This window comes from Castanea sativa, chromosome 1, assembly GCF_040712315.1.
Source record: "Castanea sativa cultivar Marrone di Chiusa Pesio chromosome 1, ASM4071231v1".
In the NCBI taxonomy this organism is placed as follows: Eukaryota; Viridiplantae; Streptophyta; class Magnoliopsida; order Fagales; family Fagaceae; genus Castanea; species Castanea sativa.
Window position 1 is genome coordinate 81,146,430 of NC_134013.1, and position 23,093 is coordinate 81,169,522.

At 35.9% G+C, this 23,093-nt stretch overlaps 3 protein-coding genes across 5 annotated transcripts; all 3 read right to left on the bottom strand.

Moving 5' to 3' along the window:
* Positions 1 to 757: 757 nt before the first annotated feature.
* Positions 758 to 4,425, bottom strand: LOC142622399 (uncharacterized). Its single transcript, XM_075795855.1, has 3 exons — positions 2,297 to 4,425; positions 1,599 to 2,212; positions 758 to 1,524 (listed from the first exon to the last, which is right to left on the bottom strand). The coding sequence occupies exon 1, from the start codon at positions 3,327 to 3,329 to the stop codon at positions 2,850 to 2,852; it is 480 nt and encodes a 159-aa protein (XP_075651970.1). The 5' UTR covers positions 3,330 to 4,425; the 3' UTR covers positions 758 to 1,524; positions 1,599 to 2,212; positions 2,297 to 2,849.
* A 4,476-nt stretch (positions 4,426 to 8,901) lies between these two features.
* Positions 8,902 to 16,258, bottom strand: LOC142617792 (uncharacterized). 2 transcript variants are annotated; one of them, XM_075790766.1, is made up of 9 exons: positions 16,009 to 16,256; positions 15,273 to 15,356; positions 15,084 to 15,118; positions 14,811 to 14,922; positions 10,245 to 10,333; positions 9,838 to 9,949; positions 9,565 to 9,695; positions 9,420 to 9,468; positions 8,902 to 9,155 (listed from the first exon to the last, which is right to left on the bottom strand). In XM_075790766.1, exons 1-9 carry the CDS (start codon positions 16,195 to 16,197, stop codon positions 9,078 to 9,080), a joined length of 879 nt encoding a protein of 292 aa, XP_075646881.1. In that variant the 5' UTR covers positions 16,198 to 16,256; the 3' UTR covers positions 8,902 to 9,077. The 2 variants fall into 2 exon arrangements, with proteins under 2 accessions (XP_075646881.1, XP_075646877.1); XM_075790762.1 differs by lacking the exon at positions 8,902 to 9,155 and having other exon boundaries at positions 9,229 to 9,468; positions 16,009 to 16,258.
* A 1,146-nt stretch (positions 16,259 to 17,404) lies between these two features.
* On the bottom strand, positions 17,405 to 20,798 carry LOC142617808 (ABC transporter I family member 1). 2 transcript variants are annotated; one of them, XM_075790778.1, is made up of 2 exons: positions 20,654 to 20,798; positions 17,405 to 18,469 (listed from the first exon to the last, which is right to left on the bottom strand). In XM_075790778.1, the coding sequence occupies exon 2, from the start codon at positions 18,386 to 18,388 to the stop codon at positions 17,702 to 17,704; it is 687 nt and encodes a 228-aa protein (XP_075646893.1). In that variant the 5' UTR covers positions 18,389 to 18,469; positions 20,654 to 20,798; the 3' UTR covers positions 17,405 to 17,701. The 2 variants fall into 2 exon arrangements, with proteins under 2 accessions (XP_075646893.1, XP_075646886.1); XM_075790771.1 differs by lacking the exon at positions 20,654 to 20,798 and adding an exon at positions 19,457 to 19,699.
* Positions 20,799 to 23,093: the final 2,295 nt, after the last annotated feature.

The window sequence follows — 23,093 nt, forward strand, 5'->3', positions numbered from 1 at the left end:
GAGGAGGAGAGCACAAATGATGTGCTACTGTAATAAAAAACCTATCCTAGTTGTGCCGTGGATAGCAGACAACCCTGGCAGAAGGTTCTATGGTTGTCCAAACTACTGGGTATGTCAATTTCAGTAAATTGTTTGAGTGGGTTTTAGTTAATTTCAGTATGTTGTTTCAATTTGTTACTGCAATAGTTTATCGATTTTCATTTTTCAGAGCATTATCTATGTTTCAGGTGGGGCGAAAGTGTAGGTTCTTCCAATGGCGTAATGATGAGATATGTGAACGTGGTAAGGTACTTATCCCACAGCAAAGGCAAAGGATCATCCAACTTGAGGCTAAGCTTGCAGAGTGCAAGAAGAGAGAAGTATTTAGTTGTAGTTGTGGCATTGTTAATGGTGATATTTGTAGTTCTATGTTTGCTTAGGTAGGGTTGTTGTGGTTGGTAGTGCATGTACGGTTGCAGTGTTTATGTGTAGAGGGTTGGTAGTGTGCTTTATTTTGGTAGGATTAGTTATTAGCAATGACACACTTGCTGCTTATTTTGTACTCAATCTGTTGAGAAATAAATGAATACCTTTCTCATTCAATGTGTGGATGTGTGGATTGGAAATAGCAGGATTGGTATTGGTGTGTAACATAGTCCCTGTTGACAAATAACATATTCCAAGAAAGCACTACTTAATATACTGCCAAGTGCATGCAACAAATAAAATCGGTATTAACAGATAACATATTCCAACATACTACCAAACGTAACCCAAACATCTTCATAGTTATCATTAAAAAAAGCAAAAGCATGTTTACAAAACAAAAGGGCATTGTTCAACTGCCAATCTTAACCCAAACAGCAGGGCATTGTTTAACTAATACTAATTATACAAAATAAAGGCTTGACACACCAGCAAACTTGATAGCCCCCAATATCTAGATGCATTCTTGGAAGCATTCAGGGTCTCTGATGTGACCATCCTTTTCCTCCTCAGTCTTGGAGTTGGACTGCTGCCTAAGTTGGGTGGTGCAATCGGATTGGAGTTGGCCTAAACTGGATTGGATGATCTTGTGGGGGTCTGGTGTGCAGTTGGACTGGACTGGGGTGGTGGAAAAGGTGTGGCAGAGCTATGCATGGTGTACTGGTATGGTGCACTTGGGCTAGATAAGAAGTGCATTCTAGTCTGGAATGCTACACTTGGGTTGGATGAAAAGTGCATGCTGGTCTGGTATGGTGCACTTGGGCTGGATGAGAAGTGCATGCTGGTTTGGTATAGTGCACTTGGCCTAGAAGAGCTTATCCATGGCTGAGGAAATGCACAAGGAGTGAAGCTGTGCATGCTGGATTGGAATGATGGAAATGGACTGGGAGAGCTTGTCCATGGCTGAGTCACTACACCAGGAGTGAAGTTGTGCATGCTGGATTGGGATGATACAAATCGTTGAGGTGGTGTAAATGGGGTGGTTGAGCTTGGTTAAGCTTAAGCTTGAGCTTGTCCTGTTGGCTGATTGATGTTGGAAGAGTTTTTGTACCTGCTGGTCTACAAACAAGAAATCCACATTTAATATGTAAAAACTCTCACACATTTACTTGACAGATATGGTAGAATGTTACCTTATTGGCTACAGTGGTTCTGTTTATGGTGCTTGGTAGGGAAGATTTTCCTCCAATCTCACCCTTGCAACTTCTTTTATTGTGTCCTATTTTACCACATGCCCTATACTGTTTAGAGATACCAGCTCTCCTACCTGCTGGTTCACTAGGCTCCCTTGCTCTCTTCTTCTTGGGCCTACCAGGTGGCCTTCTTTTGATAGGAGGCTAAACAGGTTGGACACCACTAGGCCTCCACATATTCTGCCCATTGATAGGTGCAATTATTGGCTCATAACAGGCCTTATATGTGGAGACATGAAAACACTTGTGCACATACTGCTCAGCATCTTGCCTATTGAAGAATATGCAAGAAACTGCATGGGCACATGGTATACTAGTTGTATCCCATTTCCTGCAACTACAATGTCCTTTGGCCAAGTCCGCAGTGAAGCTTTGCAGTCCATTTTTAACCTCAAACTGTGTATCACCTGCCCAACAAGCAAGCCACCTGCTGCTTGCAATCTTTTCTCTATGAAACCTCTTAAGCACTTTAGGGCATATCTCTGATTCCACTTTCATGATCTTTGTCTATTCTCTTGAAACCTGGTCATAAGATATAACCTGATGGACCCCAGCTGCAAGCACACACAAACTGTTAATCAAACAATGTATCAAACAATGTATTTGACTAATTGTTACTCAAAGGCTTAGATTCATACCATAGTAATTATAGGCTTAGATCTAAACTTCAGAATCCTACTGTTAAAACTCTCACACGTTGTTCAGTACTGTATCACTCAACTTATCCTCACTAAACATGTGTCTGGCCCACATGGTGGTTGAATGATCTTGCAACCAACTGTGTGCATCCTCATCAATTCCCTTCAGTTCATCCATCAGCCTATCAAACTCAGCTTTATAAGTAGCTTTGGCTGCTTTCCAAAATAACTCTCTGATCAGAACACCAGGATGGTTCTTCATAAGATTATTGTAGAAGTGTCTGCAATAGATCCTATGCTCATATTGTGGTCAATTATCAATGAAGGTCTGCACCAACCCCTATCAGTACAACAACAACAATTGTGGTGTTAGTAACTCTATACATCCAATATGGTAATGTATGAAGAAGTGCACCTTGGATTCTTATAACTCCTAAAGCATGTGTGTTCCAGATTCAGTGTTTTTAGTTGGTAGCTCTTCTCTCTTGGCACCTTTGTTAGATATGCCATAAACTTGCAGCTTTCCTGGCAAATTGCTCTTACCCTCTGCAAATCATTTTTTTGCAAATTTGATCCCCCAGCCACCATGAACTGTATAATCAGTTATAGCTTCTTTGAATTGTTTAGTTGTTGTGAACAACATATCTTTCTCAAATCTGATATGTTCAGCCTTAGCAACTGCCTTAAACACTAGGAAGGTCCTCTTTTGTCCCCTTCCCTTTTCCACAGGTGTTTTCAGTTCATCTTCAGAGCTATCGTCACTATCATCCCTAATATCATCATCAGATGATGATTCCTCAAGACTGTGCAACTCTTCACTCTCATAATCAGAGTTCATTACACCAGCACCCATTTGTACTGGTTCAATAATATCCTCATCAGAACCATCCCAACTATCACTACTATCCTCCACAAACTTCATGTTATCAGGATTCACTACATCTTCATCCTCTAGGCCACTTCCTTCACCATCATCTCCTCCACCGTCACTGTTATCAGCTACATCCTTGTCCTCAGATGGGTGCTGAGTCATAGGTTCCTTACCTACTTTCCTAGAATACACCTCTGCAGCATCAACCTCAACAACATCATCATTAATGGGATCCACATTATCATTGTTATGATCTTCACTACCAGAGTTACTATTGTCAGCATCTTCACTACCTTCATCATGACTGGCATCATCATTACTGTCATATCCTAAAAGGTTTTGCTCCACTGCCAATGGCTACACATCTGCCCCAATATGTTCACCTTCATCTATTAGTATAGGATTATCCATAGGGTGCTCAACAAACACATGAATTTCTTTATGACCAATCACTAAATTTGTCATAAACATGGCATCATTATCATCAACTATCAAATGGAAATTAGCTCTCTCTAGATCATTACCAGGCATTTTATACCAAAGCCTACTCACAGAGGTGTATCCAAAGTCCCTGCATATACCCTCAATCTCTGTCTTCGACCACCTATCAGGGTCACAATTATCCACTACATCCACTTTACCTCCCACATATTTTCGAGGGTTATTAGTAAAATACCCACCATGATGCACAGACAAGCTAAATAGCTCACTCATGTTGCATGCAAAACACATATAAACCATTTAAATAATATTGACTACATTCCAAAATAGCACTCATTAGTTAACAAAATATCACACATTAATTATTTGCCAAATCAGCACTCATCATTCCACAATCCACCACAGTTGTTTCGAATGATATAATATGGTAATGCACATTATCTTCAACATTGTTTGGAAAGTACAAACAAAAACATAGTAAACAACAATGTCATAAAAAATAGACACGCATAGTAATCCACAAACAAACACATGTTAACATTATATATCATAAAATCACTTTAATAATAACTCAGCATTTTGGCCCACTAATTTAGTACATATCACACACAGAATCAACCATTATCTTCAACAGAGGACAACAGGGACCACATTGGAAGCCACAAAGAAACACATGACCAGACAAGGACCAACAAACAGTCAAAAGTCACTAAACAAACATAATAAAGTCAAAACCCAACAATGAATATACAAAAAGCAACATTGTGGCCCCTACGCATAATATAAAGCTAACTATATATAAAGACACATACAAAGAGAGAGCTAATATTTGTGTGTTTGGTTTCAGTTCACAGAGATAGAGATCTCACTGCTTTTCTCTTCTCTGCTATTCCAAGAAAAATGGTTTTAGTTATATATATTTTTGGGTTTGTTTGTCTGCGATGATGGTTTGTTTGTTTGTGATGGTGGTTGTGGTTTAAAATTTTTGTCTGCGATGGTGGTTTGTTTGTCTGCTATGGTGGTTTGATGGCTATCTTAGATCGAGAGAGAGGTGGACTGATTTGGTTTGGGGGTTCACAGAAAGAGAAGGTGGATTGATTTGGGGGTTCACATGCGCCACAGGTGGTTGTAGTGAGGGTCACATGTGACATAAAAGGGTGGGAAACCCATGCGGCATGGGTGACAGGAGCCACAGTGGATTTTAATTAATATTTTAATTCCTCCGTTAGCCACCTCAGCTATTTCCATTTGTTGACTGACGAAAAGGACTAAAATAACACGCGTTAATTGATTTGGGGACTAAAAGTAGTAAAATAAAAATGTTGGAACCAAAATGAAAAAATGTCAAAATGTAGGGATTAAAAGTGCATCTACGCCTTGAATCTAAGATCTCATAAATATCATAAGGCTTTAGGAACCATTGATACTAATTTCTGATCATGATTTCACTTGGCTTTTTCCTACTCAAACTAAACGATTGAGATTTTTTCCGTTGAGTACGTCGCTGATCAAATTATCAATTCAATGAACAATATTGAAGAAGATATTGAATGAAAATTTATTCATGGTTAACGGGTGCTCTTAAAACATTTGTTAATTGAGTATTTAAAAAAAATTGATACCACTTTTATGATATATATATATATATATATATATATATATATATTTATATTTATATCAATCAGTGACTCTTTTTTTTTTCTATAAAAAGTTCCTAAAATTATTTCCTAAACCAAACCTTCACGGCATCATTAACTTTTCTCTTATTTTTCAATATGCAATTGCATAGTTAACTTCTCTGTTTCATTTGAAGATTAAGGGTATGTTTGGTAACTATTTCTACTCCTTATTTTCTGTTTTCAAAAACAATTTTCTATTTTTGAAACTAAAAAACTTGTTTGGCAACTCAAAATGGGCAAAAAACAAAAACTGTTTTCAAAACTCAATTTGTGAAGGAAACTGAAAACATGCAAAAGACTGTTTTCAGTTTCTAATTTTCAAAAGTCAATGAAAATACGCTTTTAATTTAATGAATCTGTTTCATTTAAAGAGTTAACATTAAAGTTCAAATCTTAGTAACAACATATTTTAGTTTTTTTTTATTCTTCAAGAAACTATCCTTTTAATTTCAACTAACCAAACATGTTTTTTATTTCAAAAACACAAGAAAATTGTTTTTTTCTTTATATTTCCAAAAATAAGTTTTTTAAAATAGAAAATAAAAACTGTTACCAAACATAACCTAAGATTTTAGTGTGTCAAGGGTTCTTTTTATGTTTCTTGTACCTTAGACACGCATCTTGATGTTATTGGAAAATGCTTAGTCTAGGTTTTTTTCTAAAAAGGAAGTTGAGCCTGGCGCTCCGTGGAATGGGCTCCAAAGTACCATTCTCTCGTTACCAGTTTGTGCGCAAATGTTGAGTCCAAAGTCCAAGGGAAGACGCTACAAAGTGGGCTTATCCTCAATTTCTGCCGTAGAAGGAACTTTTCTCCAGTTTCTGCCACAAGTCTGACTTTTCTACTCTGCAGCAAAACTTTCTGTTGTGCAGTAAAACTGTCTGCTGTGCAGTAAAACCTTCTGCTGTGCAGTAAAGCCTTTTGATATGCAGTAAAGCTATCTGCTGTGCATTAAAGCCTTCTGCCGTGCAGTAAAGCCTTTTGCAATGTGAATGACTACTCTTCATTTTTTGCTGTAAAAATACTTTTTACTTCTTGCACATAAACAAATCTAAAACCCAAAGAAAATCTCAATCAAGCAAATGTTAGCTTACATGTGTTAGCATATTCTCAAATATATACATACATATATTCGTAAATATACTTATACGTATTCACATATACATCTATAAAATATATTATGCAAAACATGAAAAACAAGATATATATATATATATACACACACTTATGGCAGGATAATGATTAGTTTATGTCAAAAGTAAAACACGTAATAACAAATAAAGAAGAAAACTTTGGTAGAAAAGATTTAGCTAGTATAATAACTAACACGGTATATATAATGAAAAGTTGCTACAACAGAATAACTAGTACAGCAAGTAAAGATACCACAGTAGGACAACTGATGCAGCAAACGTGATAAAAATGTGCTACAACAAAATGACTAAATACAACAGATATAATTTATAATAAGAGAAATCAAATATATTTGCAATCGAAATCAAGTATTAAATCTTCCCATAGAATAAGTAAACCAAGAAGGAACCCAAACCCCAACTTGAACAACCTTGTCATAGACTTCTGCCATCAAAGTTGTGCATTTTGAAGAACAAGCCTAAATGGTCATTAGCTATTACTTTTGGAGACTTCAAAGAGTGAGTTTGTTAAGAGAGAGGGAAAAGATGGTCTATTGATGCATGCTCCTTTTCCTGCCGTATTTTCTCTCTTATTTTTACCACTTGCTTTCTTTCTTTCCGTTCTTTTTTTACTCTTAGTTTTTAACTACTATCTTGCCGTGAGTTGTTTTTGTCACTTGGGTCTTTTTCCTTTTGGATCCCCCTTTCCCTGGGTGCCTCTCCCTCTAAGTGCCTCTCCTAGGTGCGTACTACTCTCTTACCATGGGTTCCCCCCTTCGGCGCTTCTCCCTCCATCAAGTCCCTCCTTTTCATCCATGGCTACCTCCTCCTTTTATAGTGAGCTAATTCAATGTGATTTCTCTCTTTTACCCCTAGTACTTCACCAACTATTTTTTGTTTGTTGTGGGCATCCCTTTAGGACTACCCACCAACCCATTGGTTGCCCCGACCACTGCCATTGCTCAATACATGTTTGCTGCACCACTACTCATTTCATGAAAAAAATTCTCTTTTGTTTGTTCTTGCTGTATACATTTATCTCTAAGTTCAAATGGATTTGGATTGGGCTACCTCACTACCTAGCTCTATGGCATGCATCAGATTGTCCCAACCATCTACTACTTCTTTTGGGTAAGATACCATCCTAGCAAGGTATATTCCCAAAAGAAGGCATGACAGTAAACCAAATATAGACCCCCCTTTCCCCTAACCACCAAACCACACTCTTTAAATCCCCTTGACCGTGAGCTCACCTTCCTTGTATTGGCTGGATACAGGTTAGTGGTGCTCTGGCCCTTCTGTGCTTGCTCCATTATCTTCTGTTTTTGTGTTCTTTCGTTCTCACGCCGTTTCTACAGTAGCAGATTAGTTTTATTTCGTTCTGCTACGTGTTTTTTGTCTTATTCTTTCATGTGTTTCCTGATGTATTTGTCATTTCCTTTGGTTTGGCCTTTCCTTCACGCAATTCCTGCTGCTGATACTTTTGGCTGTTCATTGTTTCTTTTTCATCGTGTTTCTTCATATTAGTTTTCACGCCTATCTTTTTATACAAAAGGATTTGGGCCTTTGAGGGCCAAATAATGTTGACTGGATCAAAAGGGTCTTGGGCCCAATTTGTCTTTATCTGCTGAAGCCATTCCTGCTGTTGTTGATACTTTTGGTTGTTCCTTGTTTCTTTTTCATCGTGCTTCTTAATATTAGTTTTCACGCCTATCTTTTTATACAAAAGGATTTGGGCCTTTGAGGGCCAAATAATGTTGACTGGATCAAAAGGGTCTTGGGCCCAATTTGCATTTATCTGCTAAAGCCATTCTTCTAGAGAACTGTATTCTGCGGCAAAGCTGTATTCTGCTGCAGCTCGCTTTCCCTTGCATTTCTTTTTTTGGACCTCTCTTGCTCTTTGGTCTTCTTGGTGGGCATTTGGGCCTTGCTTTTCAAGGGGCTTTCCTCTGTATGGGCTTTTGGGTACAGATTAAAAAATTGGGCATCAACATAGTGTTTTTTATTTTATTTTATCTAATAGCATTACAAGATGCTGTATAATATTTAATTTGAATCATGAAATAAATTTATTTAGAATGAATGTAATCTTTTTCCCACAAGTCTATCCTAAATAGCTCACTCTTTTTTGTCTTACTCCAGTAGCATTTCTCATTCTCTAACCACCCCCCCCCCCCACGTGGCAGGTCCCAGTGTTTTATAAAAAATGACGAGTACCATTTCCGAAAAACCAAACAACTTCTCCTAAAATTTTTCTTTGTTTATGCTGGTATTAGTCAACATGAAAAGTTGAAATTTTTCATTAGGGATGCCTGTTAGTTGTGTGAACCTCATTTTTTTCTGAGAAAAGTTTACAAATCCTCATATGGTTGGTTCCTCTCTTAAACACATGATTCCCCTCAATTGGGTCATTTACTCTTTCCATACATCTTACTACAGGTACTATTTATAATAAGAAACAAATTGCAAGTTTACACCAACAAGGAAAAAAAATTCAAGCTGAATTATCACTTACACCTATAATGTCAACGAGCTGAAGGCCTATTGAAGACAAAAAGGCATCTACATGGGAATTTTTTTTTTCGGATTGGGGGGACAATTCAAGTAAATGTGGGGGAAAAACATTGAAGCAAATTCATCATGACTTCAAATAAAAATTTTACATCACCTCCTTACCCGTCTGTTGGAGTACAGTTTTATGCACAACTTCCCCAGCCGAGTTAATAAAGTAGATTACCTACAACATAAAAATGTATCATTTGGTGCTTTGGACAAGCTTTAGATGGATTATTGGGAATTTAGACATTTGATGGGTGTTGAATTAGTCCACTGTATTCCACAAGTGGCTCATTGATTATTGTCATTTTTGCAAGTTACACTATCAACTAGTTGTTCAAAATTCCATGTTGAACACAACAGACTAATTCAAACTTGCCAATTGTCCAAAGATACCCAAAATTTTTAAAGACATATTCATAGTGCAGAAATATTGAAGACCCACAATCTCTAGAGAGCTGACTTTGTGAAGAAGAAACCCATTAACCAATTCTCTGAGAAATAGAAGACAATGAAAAAGTCAGGAAAAAGTATGCATTTTGCGGAGTAAAATGTAGAGAAACATTGAAATTGAGGAAATTGGTAAGTACCCATTAAAGACTGACTTTCCCTTCACAGATGTAAGATATGATTCATTCTCTCTTGGTGAAGGATTCCCAATGTAAGCTACATTACCATGATTGACATGTTTAGAACAACCCTGCCCACTTAGATACACATTCTGGAGAGTAAAGAAAATAAATTATTAGTCAGTACTCAGTTCTACGCCCTCACATTCAGAATTATGCAGATACAAAAATTCAGAATATTGAATCTGAGAGAACTACACATAGAAACATTAAATATAATGATCAAATACTTACAACTCCAAATTTCACAAAAATATGATGTAGAGGCTCAAAAAATTGCTTTGCCTCCACTTGCTCTTTGTTCTCTTCACAAACGGCCAACGGGTGGAATCCAACAACCATACGCCTAGAGTCACAAAGGGCAAAAGAGACATTCAGTGATTGAAAGAGGTAATACATATGGAGAACTAATTCTTAAGTTTTCAAAATATTATTACACTAAATTCCAATTTTACGTAAATATCATAATGAAAAGCTGTTTTTTGAAAGAAGAAGCGGACTGTTTTTAAAATGCTAATCTTAGAAGATTTAAAATGAAAAATCATTTCAAAATTTCATTGCTTCTGCTTTGATTCAAAAGCTTGCTAATTCTTAGGCTCACAAGGCCTATAAATAGCCAAAACAATAAACATTAATTTTACCAGTTACAACAGGTTGCTTCTAGTGTCTTTGTCAGCCAATGTAACTGATTTTGTCCAATTTCTCTTGATGGTCCTTTGAGCATTGAATCCTTTCAAAAAAAAAAAACACCAACGTATGAGAAAAAAATGGACAAAGTTTAGCTACAAAATTGGTTATAGCTTAAGGCTACAAACTCACTCAATAAAATAAATATTACAACATATTTTGAAAATCTAACCGTTGAATTGCATGTTCTTTACGCTTTTAGAACATTCTCATCAAGGGTCTTAAAATTTTTAGCATTTAGCATCTAAAAAACAAATTTTATAATATATAACACATCACTTTACAATGTACCTTACATCAAAACTTTTTTTTAACTCTTCATTTAAATATTATTTCTTTATTATTTTTTATTCTTCCTCTCTCTCCTCTGTCTCTCTCTTTCTCAACCCCACTATTCTCAGCACTGTCAGCCACCACAATACCAACAGTCACCACAAAACCCACCACCCAACCACCCACCAAAAACCCCTACACCCATACCACAACCATCACCACCCATGCCACAACTAACAAAAAAAGAAAAAAAAAAAAACCACAGCAAAAAAAAGAAAAAGAAAAGAAAAGAAACCTCCACATCCACCCACCACCACAAACCACAGCAAAAAAAAAAAAAAAAACCTCCACCATCGCCACCACCAGCCAGATCCACCTATAACCACAAACAACAGCAGAAAAAAAAAGAAAAAAAAATCAAGACCATTAAAAACACCGCACCGTGACCCAAGAGCCAAAACCATGACCATCGGACCCACGAACCATGACCATCGGACCACGACCCATAACCCAAAATCAAAACCACGACCATCGGACCACGACCCAAAATCAAAACCACCACCATCAGCGAACCTCAATTGCCGAACCACCAAGAACAAACAAAGGCACAAGAGAGAGAAGAGAGAAGTGAGAGACGAAAGAGAAAACAAAAGTGAGAAAAAAGAGACGTTGGTGAGAATAAAAAAATATTTTTATGTTTACAATCATGTTATAGTGAGCTATTATTAATAACATCTCGCTGTAGCTGAATGCTAAAATATGTATTTAGTATCTTTATTGTAGGTATGTTTTTATGATTTGAGGTGTTAAAAATGCTAATAAATAGCATTTAGCATTTTTAACACCTTTGATGGAATGCTCTTAATAAACATGTTAAATTTTGTGTCAATTGGATATTATTTATTATATGATCTATAAGTTTATATTTTGTGCATAATTTTAAATTACAAAAACTTGCAATTTTAAAAATTTATTGATGATATAACTATTAATCTTTAATTTTCTTGAAATTTTGCAAGCACGGAGGATATAAGAAGAAGATGTAATCTAATTGTGGATTTGTCAAAATTCACCTCCACTAAAAAGATATTAAGTAAGTTTGTAGCCTAAGGCTACAACTAATTTTGTAGCTAAACTTTGTCCAAAATGGTTAAATGAAAATTTTGTGCAATTTTATAGTTTATCATCCGCTTTACAGCACTGCCAATGTACTACTCAGACAATCAAAGTGTGCTGACAGTATAGTTTATATACCACAAGTTTGATGAAAACAAATCACTCAACAATAAATTTTACAGAGCTAAAGATTGAATTGGAGTTACCGGATGAGAGGCAGGAAATAGCATGAAGAAAATAATAAGAAACAAGGATTAGCAAATAAAAAGACAACACAGCAACATCATTTCCTTTATTAAGATTGACTGAATAATGATAACAACAAAAGTAACACACTCCACTCTATACCACACCTAATCTTCATACAGACCTCATATTTTATCACCACAGAAAGTGACACTTTTTGCATGCACATAACCATCTTGAGATTGCAAATTCATAAACACCATCATATTTTTACTTCTATTTATTATTTTCACTCAGCATTTCATATAAACTCTAAGTTTATCCAAATAATTTGCCTTGTGTCTCACCTTCAAGTTATCAATATTGCAATTTAAGAATATATTCTATGTGCCTTCAAAAAAAAAAAGAATATGTTCTATGTAACTTACATTTGAAATAACCAAATTGGTAATCAGTTCAGAGAGATATCCACGAGTTTCCAGAATCTCTTATCTATGATCAATTGAATTAGCTACCTTCACTCTTGTATAAAAATTAATATGTTTTTTTAGATTAAAATGTCAGATTATTCCCAAAAAAGTGCTAAATACAACCAATTTTATTAGTTTGCAGGCTTCAATTTTGTGTCTCAGTCATAAGTCTGTTGCACCCCGGGCTACAATTTGGGTGGGGTTATTCAGAACCTAGACACAAGGGAAGATTGTGAAATAAGATACCAAAATAATTTTTATTTTTTACTTTCCAACAGTTTGTTAAGCTTCTTCCAACACGGACATATACAGATTTGTAGTTTAAATAATACAGAGGACTAGGCTTTAAAAAAAAAAGAAAAAAATGTTGACCAGGAGATGTTGAAGCTGCATAAATTATTTGAATTGTTTCTACTATCATCAACAAGAAGCAAATATAGAATGAGCATGTGACAATAATTCCCTAATGAGCCAAATCAATCAGAATAAACTTTTATAGGATTTTTGGATCAAAGCATACAAGTATTGTAATGTACCTCTCCATGGGAGTCTAGAACCTAGTTGCAATTATGTGTACCAAAAAGCATTAAGTACACGTTCTTGTGTCAAATGATAGAGACAATTTGGAGCGAAATGAGACAATGATTTACTTCTGTAGAAGCCTAAGTTTCTTAAAGAGAAACAAAGGAAAAACCTCTTCTTGGGTGCTTAATTAAGCAAACCTAAATTCTTTAGAGAACTTTTTTTTTTAAATAAATGAAAAAAATGTATGTACTTAGGAGAATTTTTAAGCCAAGACTCAATTTTTTTTAACACAAGAAAAGTTGTTACAATTAAGGGTGGCAATTCGTGTTCGCGTGTTGGGTTCGTGTCATGTCGACTTATGAGAATCTGACTATATAGGTCAACACCAATCCGACATGTTTATTAAATGAGTCAAGAATCCTCAACCCTAACACAACCCTTTTATTAAATGGGTTAGTTGTTCGACCTGTTTATCAAATTTTATCAAAATGAAAAGAAAAAAAAAAGTATTAACCAAATTGATATGAATTATGAAAAACTAATATATATATATATATATATATATATATATATATATAAAATAAAAAATTCAAAACTAACGAATAACTGCATCACAAATAATCATTCAAAACTAAAGTATATCTTAATATCACAAATAATCAATTATAATATGTCAAAGAAAATAAATCACAATAACTAATAAATTTATATACCTAAGGTTTGAAGGGTATATTGGTAACAAGTCATTTTGTTAAACGGGTCAGACAGGTCAAACGGGTTCCAAGGATTAGACACTAACCCAATCCATTTATTAAACGGGTCAGTCGTGTCAACCCGAATATGATATTAACTCATTAAGCCTCAACCTATAACTTACTAATTTCGTGTCGTGTCGTGTCGAGTTTACGGGTCGTGTCCAATTTTCCACCCATAGTTACAATAACCTCATTATCTTCAATTTATAAGAAAAGAAAACCTAGAAACAATTAATCACAACCATTAATTCAGACTACTCCTAGCCATACATAATAAAAATAAGGAGAATGTTAACCAGCACTGCTTGGTGCTGGTTAAATGCAGAAAAGACAAAAATGTTTTTTCTAAAAAAAGTAAAAAAAAAAATCTCAAACAATACTACAAAATTGAAAAATTGACAAAAAGACAAAAATGTTAACCAGCACTGCTTGGTACTGGTTAAGTGCAGAAAAGACAAAAAAGATTTTTCTGAAAAAAGTTAAAAAAAAAATCTCAAACAATACTACAAAATTGAAAAATTGACAAAAAGACAAATTGTGTCAGGAAAAAGTAAAAAATTTTGTACTTAACAGTGCCCGTTAATACAACCTTAAAAATAAACCAAAAGAACAAATAACCTTAAATAACCCAATATAAACTAAGGTGTTATAATACCGCATGAACACTACCCATGAACCCCCCCCCCTCTTTTTTTGTTTAGTTTTGTCCTGCATCAATTCAGATTTCATGCATTAGTAATCATCAATATGCAAAAACTTATTCCCCCACTTCCACCCCTGCACCCTCTCTCTCTCTCTCTCGAAATAAAAAGAGAGAGGTTGGCCCTTTGCCTGAAAAGCAACAATGTAAGGCTTGAACACCTTTTGAAAGAGGCTTAAATTGTATCTGCAGCAGTAGAGATCTGGGGAAAATACAACTAAGATAAAATCCTATGACTGCTCTAACCCTATCTTACCCCCTTTAACACCAGAGCTAAAGCCTATGGGAAATACAGTTTGCATGTACCTTGAAATTGGATAGGTAAACAATACAAAAATTGGCCCAATAAATACAGGGAACAGTCAGCTAGCAAGTAAAATATATTCTGCATTACTGATATATTAGCACCTGTGTGAAGGAGATGCATAAGATGGACGAGATTAGAGAATTCAACGGTCAATAAATAAAGGATTCTATAAATCAACAAACATTTACCTGTAATGACCCAGTATCCACACCAATAATGTCTAAAGTATTCCCGAAAGGTATCTTTATCTGCTCATGGAAGTAACTTACTCCATGTCCTTTAGATGTTCTAGTAGTAAACCTACAAGTGTTACTATTTATTACAAGACTAGAGTGATTGAATAAAAAACAGTGACTATCATACATCACATGAGAATCCAAAATATTGCAATATAAACATTTTTTTGTGATGCAAATGTACCCAATTAATTCAGAGAACTGATTGCAGAGAGAATGGTATACCAGGGAACATTCAGTGATGGGAAAAGCGTAGTACCCTGCAAAAATTTAAGGTAAGATGACTGTTAATAGTTGAAGCCGATACATCCAATTGATTCAGGGAATGTACAAACTAGACCAATGCAGCTCAGGGTGAAATGATGCATAATAACCACCATTTTGAATTGGTGGGAAAAAACAAAAAGATCTTACATTCTGCATAAGTGGATCGTCTTCTCCCAGCTCACTAGTGTTCACCACAAAGCTCACATTGTAAACCTTTGCCACTTTCTCCATCTTCATATACAACAAGAACACATTCAGAACAGTCAACTTAGAGAAATACAGAGAGAGTGAAGGAAGCGGCAATCTATTGAAATCAGATTTACAAAGAAAGAACAAGAAATTGATCAATAAACAGAATCAAACCATAGATATACTTATGATGAAAAATATCAACTTAATCCTGGGATCAACAAAATAGCTTCATTACAACTCAAGTAAGAAAGCTAATCAAAGGCTATAGACAGTGAAAACAGGAATTCTTCTAGCATTTAACAGAAAGTGGCTCTTTAATCACTACTGACAAACAATCAAAATTCATTCCCCCCGGAGACAATGAAAACAATATTTTTTTCTGGAATATGAAATCTTTTATAAAGTAAACAGGAAACCAATATAGTCAGGTTTGGTAACTTTGGTTGCTAAGAGTCAGTAGCAAGAGAAGCACAATCAAAACTTTAACTTGTGCTCATTAACTTATATATCATTTTGGACCCAAAAGCTCTCTCAAAATTGACGACTATTCAACAAATAAAGACCAAATAAGCCATACCCACAAACAAAAACCAAAAAAACCATCCACACAAAACCTTAAAAACCATAAGACATATAAGATAACATATATTCATGAAACAGAAAATTGAATGAGGTAAAATAAGGGATTGACCAGTTTTAGAAGCTGGGTTTGCTGCTTAAGAGGTCTGAAACCCCCTCTAACGCTGATAAAGTAAAGATCAAGAGCTCTGCCATCACTTCTATTGCTGTAAATAGGCTGACCCAAGTTGAGAGCAAGGTAGAGAGCAAAGCAAAGAGACACCTGTGTGAAAATAGTACAAAAACAAGATGGCTTCTTCATCTTCAATCTATCTACATTCTCTGTTCTTTACGTTATTGGTTTATGACTACTAGATCAAGCTATTTATATACTTTTTTGAGAGCTAGCATTTAAGTATGTACCTAAGTGTTACCCTATATAAATATGATTAAGTTACAATTCTAGTTTGGACTTTGAAGTTACAATATTTGAATAAAATAAATCCAAAGATAATAATTCTTATTTAAAAGTTGTTAAAATTTGAATTTTATTATTATATCAAGTTTTATGTGTGTGTACACATATAGTACAAAACCTACTATTGAGGTACGAACAAATGAATTAATAACTTTTCGAATATACCTCTCCTTCTTCTAAAATTAATTAATAAGCAAATTGTAAAATGTTTAATTTGATGTTTCGTTTACGTTTCGTAGGTTTGTCTGTTGAGAAGACTGCATGTGATGCCATTGTGATTGTCAGCGTGTCAAGCGGGGGATAATAGGACAAAACTGAATGAGTTTCTAGTTGCTATCACTATCCCAGGTTCTATAAACGCACCACTAAAGCTCGTCCGTCCAATAATCATCATCATTTTCTTGACGGTCCCAGGTTTAGACTTTAGAGGTGACATGACATGTCATGTCTTCACTAGTCCCTTCGAGTTCCCATGGATTTTGAGTTTTCACACACCCCTGTTATCTTGGGTGAAGCTTCTGTCCGTATCTGGACCAATACGACCTGGACACGTGTAAGTTGTATCTTTTTATCTTCTCACAATACTTGCGAATTTACGATGGCGACAAATTGTGACCAACACTATTTCTTTTCTTTTTATCTTTTTAATACCAAGTACATCATTAAGAAGAACTTGTACCTTAGGTGAACTTCATGAAATTTCTATCAGCGACAAGGTTCAATCCACCGCTTAGTTACACACTTCCATATGCACTTCAACACGATTTCAGCTAGGCTGACCATTTTCTCACTATAATTCCAGAATCTTGTATGCATGCCAATAAAGTGACTGCAGTCTGGTGAAAAAATAAAATAAAAACTATAGTCTTGTGTGGTTGGATGTGTTTTACTTTCATTTGATATACATGCGCATCCTGAAAGGCCACCTCTTTGTAGAGAAAGGTCATGTGTTTCCCCAGAACCTGCAAAAAAGTTTGGGAAACGAAACTGAAAACACCTACGAAGTGAGGGTGGCAACTTACTATGGAAATAGGTTGAAGAACATCCAATATGCTTATAATTTGATTAATTTCATTCCTTGTTATTCAACCCAAAAAAATGATTAATTCGGTTGTTAAATACGTAGTATTAGTACATTGAAATTCAACCTGGATCCAGTCCCAGAGTACTGATAATTTTGTTGTTAATTTCATTCCTTGTTATTCAGACCATCAGAGTGCTACAACTCAACGCTGGTCCCACAATAACAAATTAATATGTAGAAGAAGAAAAAGAACCAGAGATGCATTTTCATATCTGCAATTCCAGTGTCTTCTATGGGCCTTTGTGAAACAAAATTGGGATGGTATTAGAAGTCTGCACGATCAAGCATATCTACCAATGTAATCCTTCTCGGGAACCTTGGTGGCAGCCGCAGATACATGGCATCTTCCATCTTAATTGGCAGATGTGTTGCCACAATAACAATGCCACCCTTCTTTCTATGCTCAGAAATGATATACTCAAGTAACTTCACGCCATCATCATCTAATGCAACTGAAGGCTCATCAAGCAACCAAATCGGCCGATCCAGTGCCAGCAGCCTTGCAAGCTGCAGCCTTTTCCGTTGGCCCATTGACAGCAATCTTGCCTTCTCCTTTGCCAACCGTCCAAGACCCATCAGCTCCAATGCAGGCATAGAGTTCCCTTGCTTACCTTCAAGAACTTCAAACCATTGAACATTGTCAAGGACTGTAAACTTCTCTTTGATGGCATCTTTCAGGGAGAGCCAATTGAGCTGAAGCTTGTACTGGTGGAACACTCCTGATTGTGTAATGTCATGACCATTCCATAGGATCTGACCAGCAGAAGGTTTAGAAAATCCAGCTAACATACGGAGAAAAGTGGTCTTGCCTGAACCATTGGTGCCTGTAAGCACAAGTGCTCCACCGTCGTGAAGGGATACATTTACATGTCGCAGTATTTGCTGGGCATTTCTCATGCAGGAGACATTGTTGAGGAGGAGACGTGGGATAGGCGGTTTTCTGAGAGACATTGAAGTTTTAGGAAACAGCAAAATTACTGCTACAACAATAAGATTTTCAATGTTGGGGAGAGCCTTTTGAGGGTTAGCTATCTGCAAAAAACGCAGCCAACAAAACCCAGTCTCAGTACTTAGTATAAGCCAGACTCATATGAAATTGACAGCAAGATAAGTCCATTGAAGAAGTATAAAATTTTGAGATAAACCCTTTAATCAAAAGGCATGAAAACTTACAGCAGAAGAGGAACAAACAAAAGACAAAATATCAGTATAGGTAAACTGTGAAGGTATAAGTATATAAGAGTACATAGTTTCGCTCAGGGATGGACCAGGATTTCAAGCTAGGGGGGCCGGAGTATAAGCAAAAAAAAAAAAATAGTTACTAAGTGGTTGATTTTCCCATAATCTACAAATCAAATAAGAATTACATATATTATCTCACAACAGCACTAATTCTTGATACTGAGTAAAGGTGAAGGAAGGCTAAAATCCGGGTAATATGCATTATGCATTATGCATTAATTATAAATTTAATATTTCTCAATTGTAAAATTTACTACTTTTCAATTAAAATTTTGTACAATTTAAAAATATTACTTATAGCATTATGAATTAGCAATATGAGCAAAGCCGCAATTTTATTTTGCTACATTATTGTGACATTTTTATTATATTATGTATTTTTGTTTTTGACTCTTTTATCTTTGTCACTCACCCACTACCCCCAATTTATAATGCACTACTTTGCTGACCTCTACTTGTTTTTGCACATTGTCAAAGTCCCAAATACCGAACAAGATTATATCTCTACAGACTCTCTTCCATCTATAATTTTTATTTTATTCAAAAATCACAACTCAACTTAGTTCTCATTGTCTCAGACACTGCAAAAAAAAAAAAAAAACAGACTCCCAAACACAATCATTTTCAATAATCCCAGATAAATAAATAAACCACAATGACATAACAGATTCAGAAATCACAAACATTATAAAACGTATTTATTGGAGAGAGAAGAATCATATCAAAATAAAATGTTAGGTTTTGAACTTGAAGGAGAGAGAGAAAAAAAAAAAAAACTTGGAGCAGATCGGATTCGCTAGAGGCAGCAGCGGCCGGTGTCAGAGGCGTGCGGTCAGTCACTAGGTAGATCGGCTGGTCTGTTGGGTCAGTGGCGAGCCTGAGCCTGAGCCTGAGCCTGAGCCTGAGCCTGGGTCATGGACCGGCGATGGCTGTGGTGGCAACGGCGTCGTGAACTCGATTCTCCGGTCCCTTCCGCTATATATTTTTTTCCTGAATTTTGGTTTAGGTTTTAAGTGTGGTGGGGGTTAATCACTTAATTGGGATTTTAAACTTTTTGGGTTGGGCTGGTCGGCTGGGCTTAATTTTTTGAAAAGAGGGACCCAATCTTAAAAGTGTCAAAATTTAGCTAATAAAAAAAATAATAATAAAAATGGGCCCGGGCCCCCTTGGGCCCCACCAGGATCCGTTTTAGCTAACACAAATAAAACCCTAAGAAACTCGGACACTCCAAAAACCCAGACTGTTGGGAAGAGTATTTTAAAAAAATTTCTTTGATTAAATAAAAAATATGCCTATAAATAAATACAATGTACCTAAGGGTATATTATCATATTCACACCATGTTGTGTCATATTTTTTAAAGAATTGTTGTATCATCATGTCCCATGTCTATGTTAGTGTTCGCATTTGTGTCCATTCTTCTTAGATAAAATTAGACTTAGCAAGCAAAAGCCAAAGGCGTCTTTCATCCATCGTTTTTTGAACTGCCCATTTTCAAAAAACTGGAAAGTAAGCTGTACTAAGTGGACTAAAAGTGCGGTGCATTTTTACAAACAGTTGGCATGCGTAACGCTATGCGTGGATAATACGTAACAACAGACACCAACAAAAACATGAACTTGGAAAATTGGTGCCACGAAAGGGCGCAGGGGAAGTGCAATGTAAATGGGCAGCCAGCGATAACAAAGAAGTGTAATCAGCAATAGAGAATTTCTACTACAAAAGAAAAGTAAAGCTAACAATAAAGCCATAGCCAAAGCAAATATGAAGTTTAAGAAAATTGTGAATTCTTAGAAATGACAGTGAAGAATGAATGGTTTTCAGTTACTAAATGCATAGTATAATTTTATTTAATTCTAAAGGGATGTGTTAGAGGCTTAGAGCTCAAAGGCATGGATTATGAGAAGCTTAAAGTTTTAGAAAAAGTGAAGCAAAGAGAGAGAGAGAGATTTGAATGGTAGAGTTCCTTCTTACTCTACAACGGAAATAAAGGTCTCGACTGCTTGTGCTGTTAACTATCGCCGCCGCACTAACGAGGTTGTTAAGGCTCCGGCGGTGCGTTTGTGAATTTTTTTTGGGTGGGTCGGGTTTGTGCCTTTTGGGTGGCTGGGTGGTGTGTTTGTTTACAGAATTATGAATAGGCACAACTTTTTACCTCCGCAGAAAGTTACGATGGACAAAGGTTTGTAAGTGGGCCACGTAACGTCATTATCGATATGTGATGAGTTATACCACAAAATTGTACCCAATTATGTAATACTAGTATAATTCTTGTTAACAATGGTTTTGGACAAGGACTGTGGTGTGGAAGAATAGATGGAGTTTTTTTTTTTTAGTGACTACAAAAAACTTTATATATATATATATATATATATATATACATAGAGAGAGAGAGAGATAACCATATTATATCATTTTTTATAAGATAAAACAAATACATATTATTAATGCTTCTCCCATACTATTCATTTCTACAAAAATAATTTATAGATATTCACAACATGAGGGAAGACATGACAAACATACTTGTCGCCTCCTAGACATCAAATTTCAAAATGAAACATACATGATCATTTTTATATGCATATTTTCAGATATCAAGATACTTTGATGTCAAACATGAATAAAAATATTTCTTTTAGCTTTTACTCAATTTGTAGTTTGCATAAAAATCTTAACCATGCTGCCACAATGCATTAAAAAAAACATTATTCATCCTTAAAACTTTAGTTAAGTCCATATATTACCTTAAAGGGAGGTACATAATAGTTGCATATTTAACTTCATAGGATCTATACATTACTAAATATTTTGCAATTTTAAGTACAATTTATATCAGCAAGAAATTGTCTAGAAATTTAATTGAATTAACCATTTTTTTTAGAGAGAAAGCACCACTCATATTTTTGAATTGAGAACAAAATAAATTTAAATTCTTGGTCAATCACATTGATCATCAATCAATTAATCATAACTCGATTCATGATCATATTTAACAATATAAGAGCATTCGTATCAAAGATTTTAAATTTTTTAGCATTTAGCATCTCAAAAAGCCACTTTATCTATTTTATCACTTCACTTTAAAATACATTCAACATCAAAAGTTCTACTTTTTTAGCATTTCATTTAAAATAATATTAACAACTCATTAAAATAATAAAAAAACATCACCACAAAATCTACAACAACCAACCACAACTCATCACCACCCGCCACTGCCACCTCCACCTCCACCACCAACCACAAACACTGTGGCATCCATAACTCACCACCCACCACAAGGAAAAAAAAAAAAACCCAACCTATCACCACTAGCCACAAGACAACCCACCATCACAACCATAAGGTCCATAACCCACTGCCACAGCCAAACCCACTGCCACCATCACAACCACAACCCACCGCCACAGCCAAATCCACAACCAATATTAACCACCACCACCACCACCACCACTGCCAAACCCACAACCAATATCAACCACCACCACCGCCACTACAACCACAAATCCACAATACCCACACCCAAAATCAATCACCACCACCTACCACAACCAAAAATCCACAAGACCCACACCCAAAATCAACCACCACCACCACCACCAATCCACAAGACCCACATCCCAAATCAACCACCACCACCACTATAACCACTAATCCACAAGACCCACCCCCCAAATCAAGTACCACCACGGCACCACCGCCAATCCACAATACCCACACCCAAAATCAATCACCACCACCACCACAACCAAAAATCCATAAGACCCACACCCAAAATCAACCACCTCCACCTCCACCTCCACAGCTACCAATCTACAAAACTCACTCTCAAAATCAACAACCACCACCATCGCCACAGCAACTCACACAAACTCATACCAATAGCCCAGGCATGAACCAAAGACAACCACCAATGAATACAGACCACCATGGCGAGGAGAGACAAGGACAAGCAACCTTGAGCCATCGTGTGAGAGGATTGAGGTGACGGCGGAGAAGTGAGATAGAGAGAGTGGAGAGAATGGAAATGACTGAATGGCAAGAGGGGAGAGGAGAGAGTGAGGAGAATGAAGAATAAATCAAATAAAAAAATTGGCAAAAATGTAAAACTGACTCTCTAATTTTTAGTGTTTTTTCATTTCAGTCCTCTAACTTTTAGTTTTGTCATTTCAATCCTCTAACTTTCAATTGTTGTTAATTTGGTACTCTGTTAAACTTCAGTTATGTCCTGCCGTTAATTGAACCAAAACTACGTCGTTTTGGCTCTCTTTTTTTTAATAAATTTTAGAATTAAAAAAATAATAATAAAAAACACCGAGGAATCATTCCTGATGATGCAAAGAAGATCAGTAGGCTGGATGCTTCGGACTTCAAAGGACTACTGGTTCTCTCTGCGGCTTGAAAAAGAAAG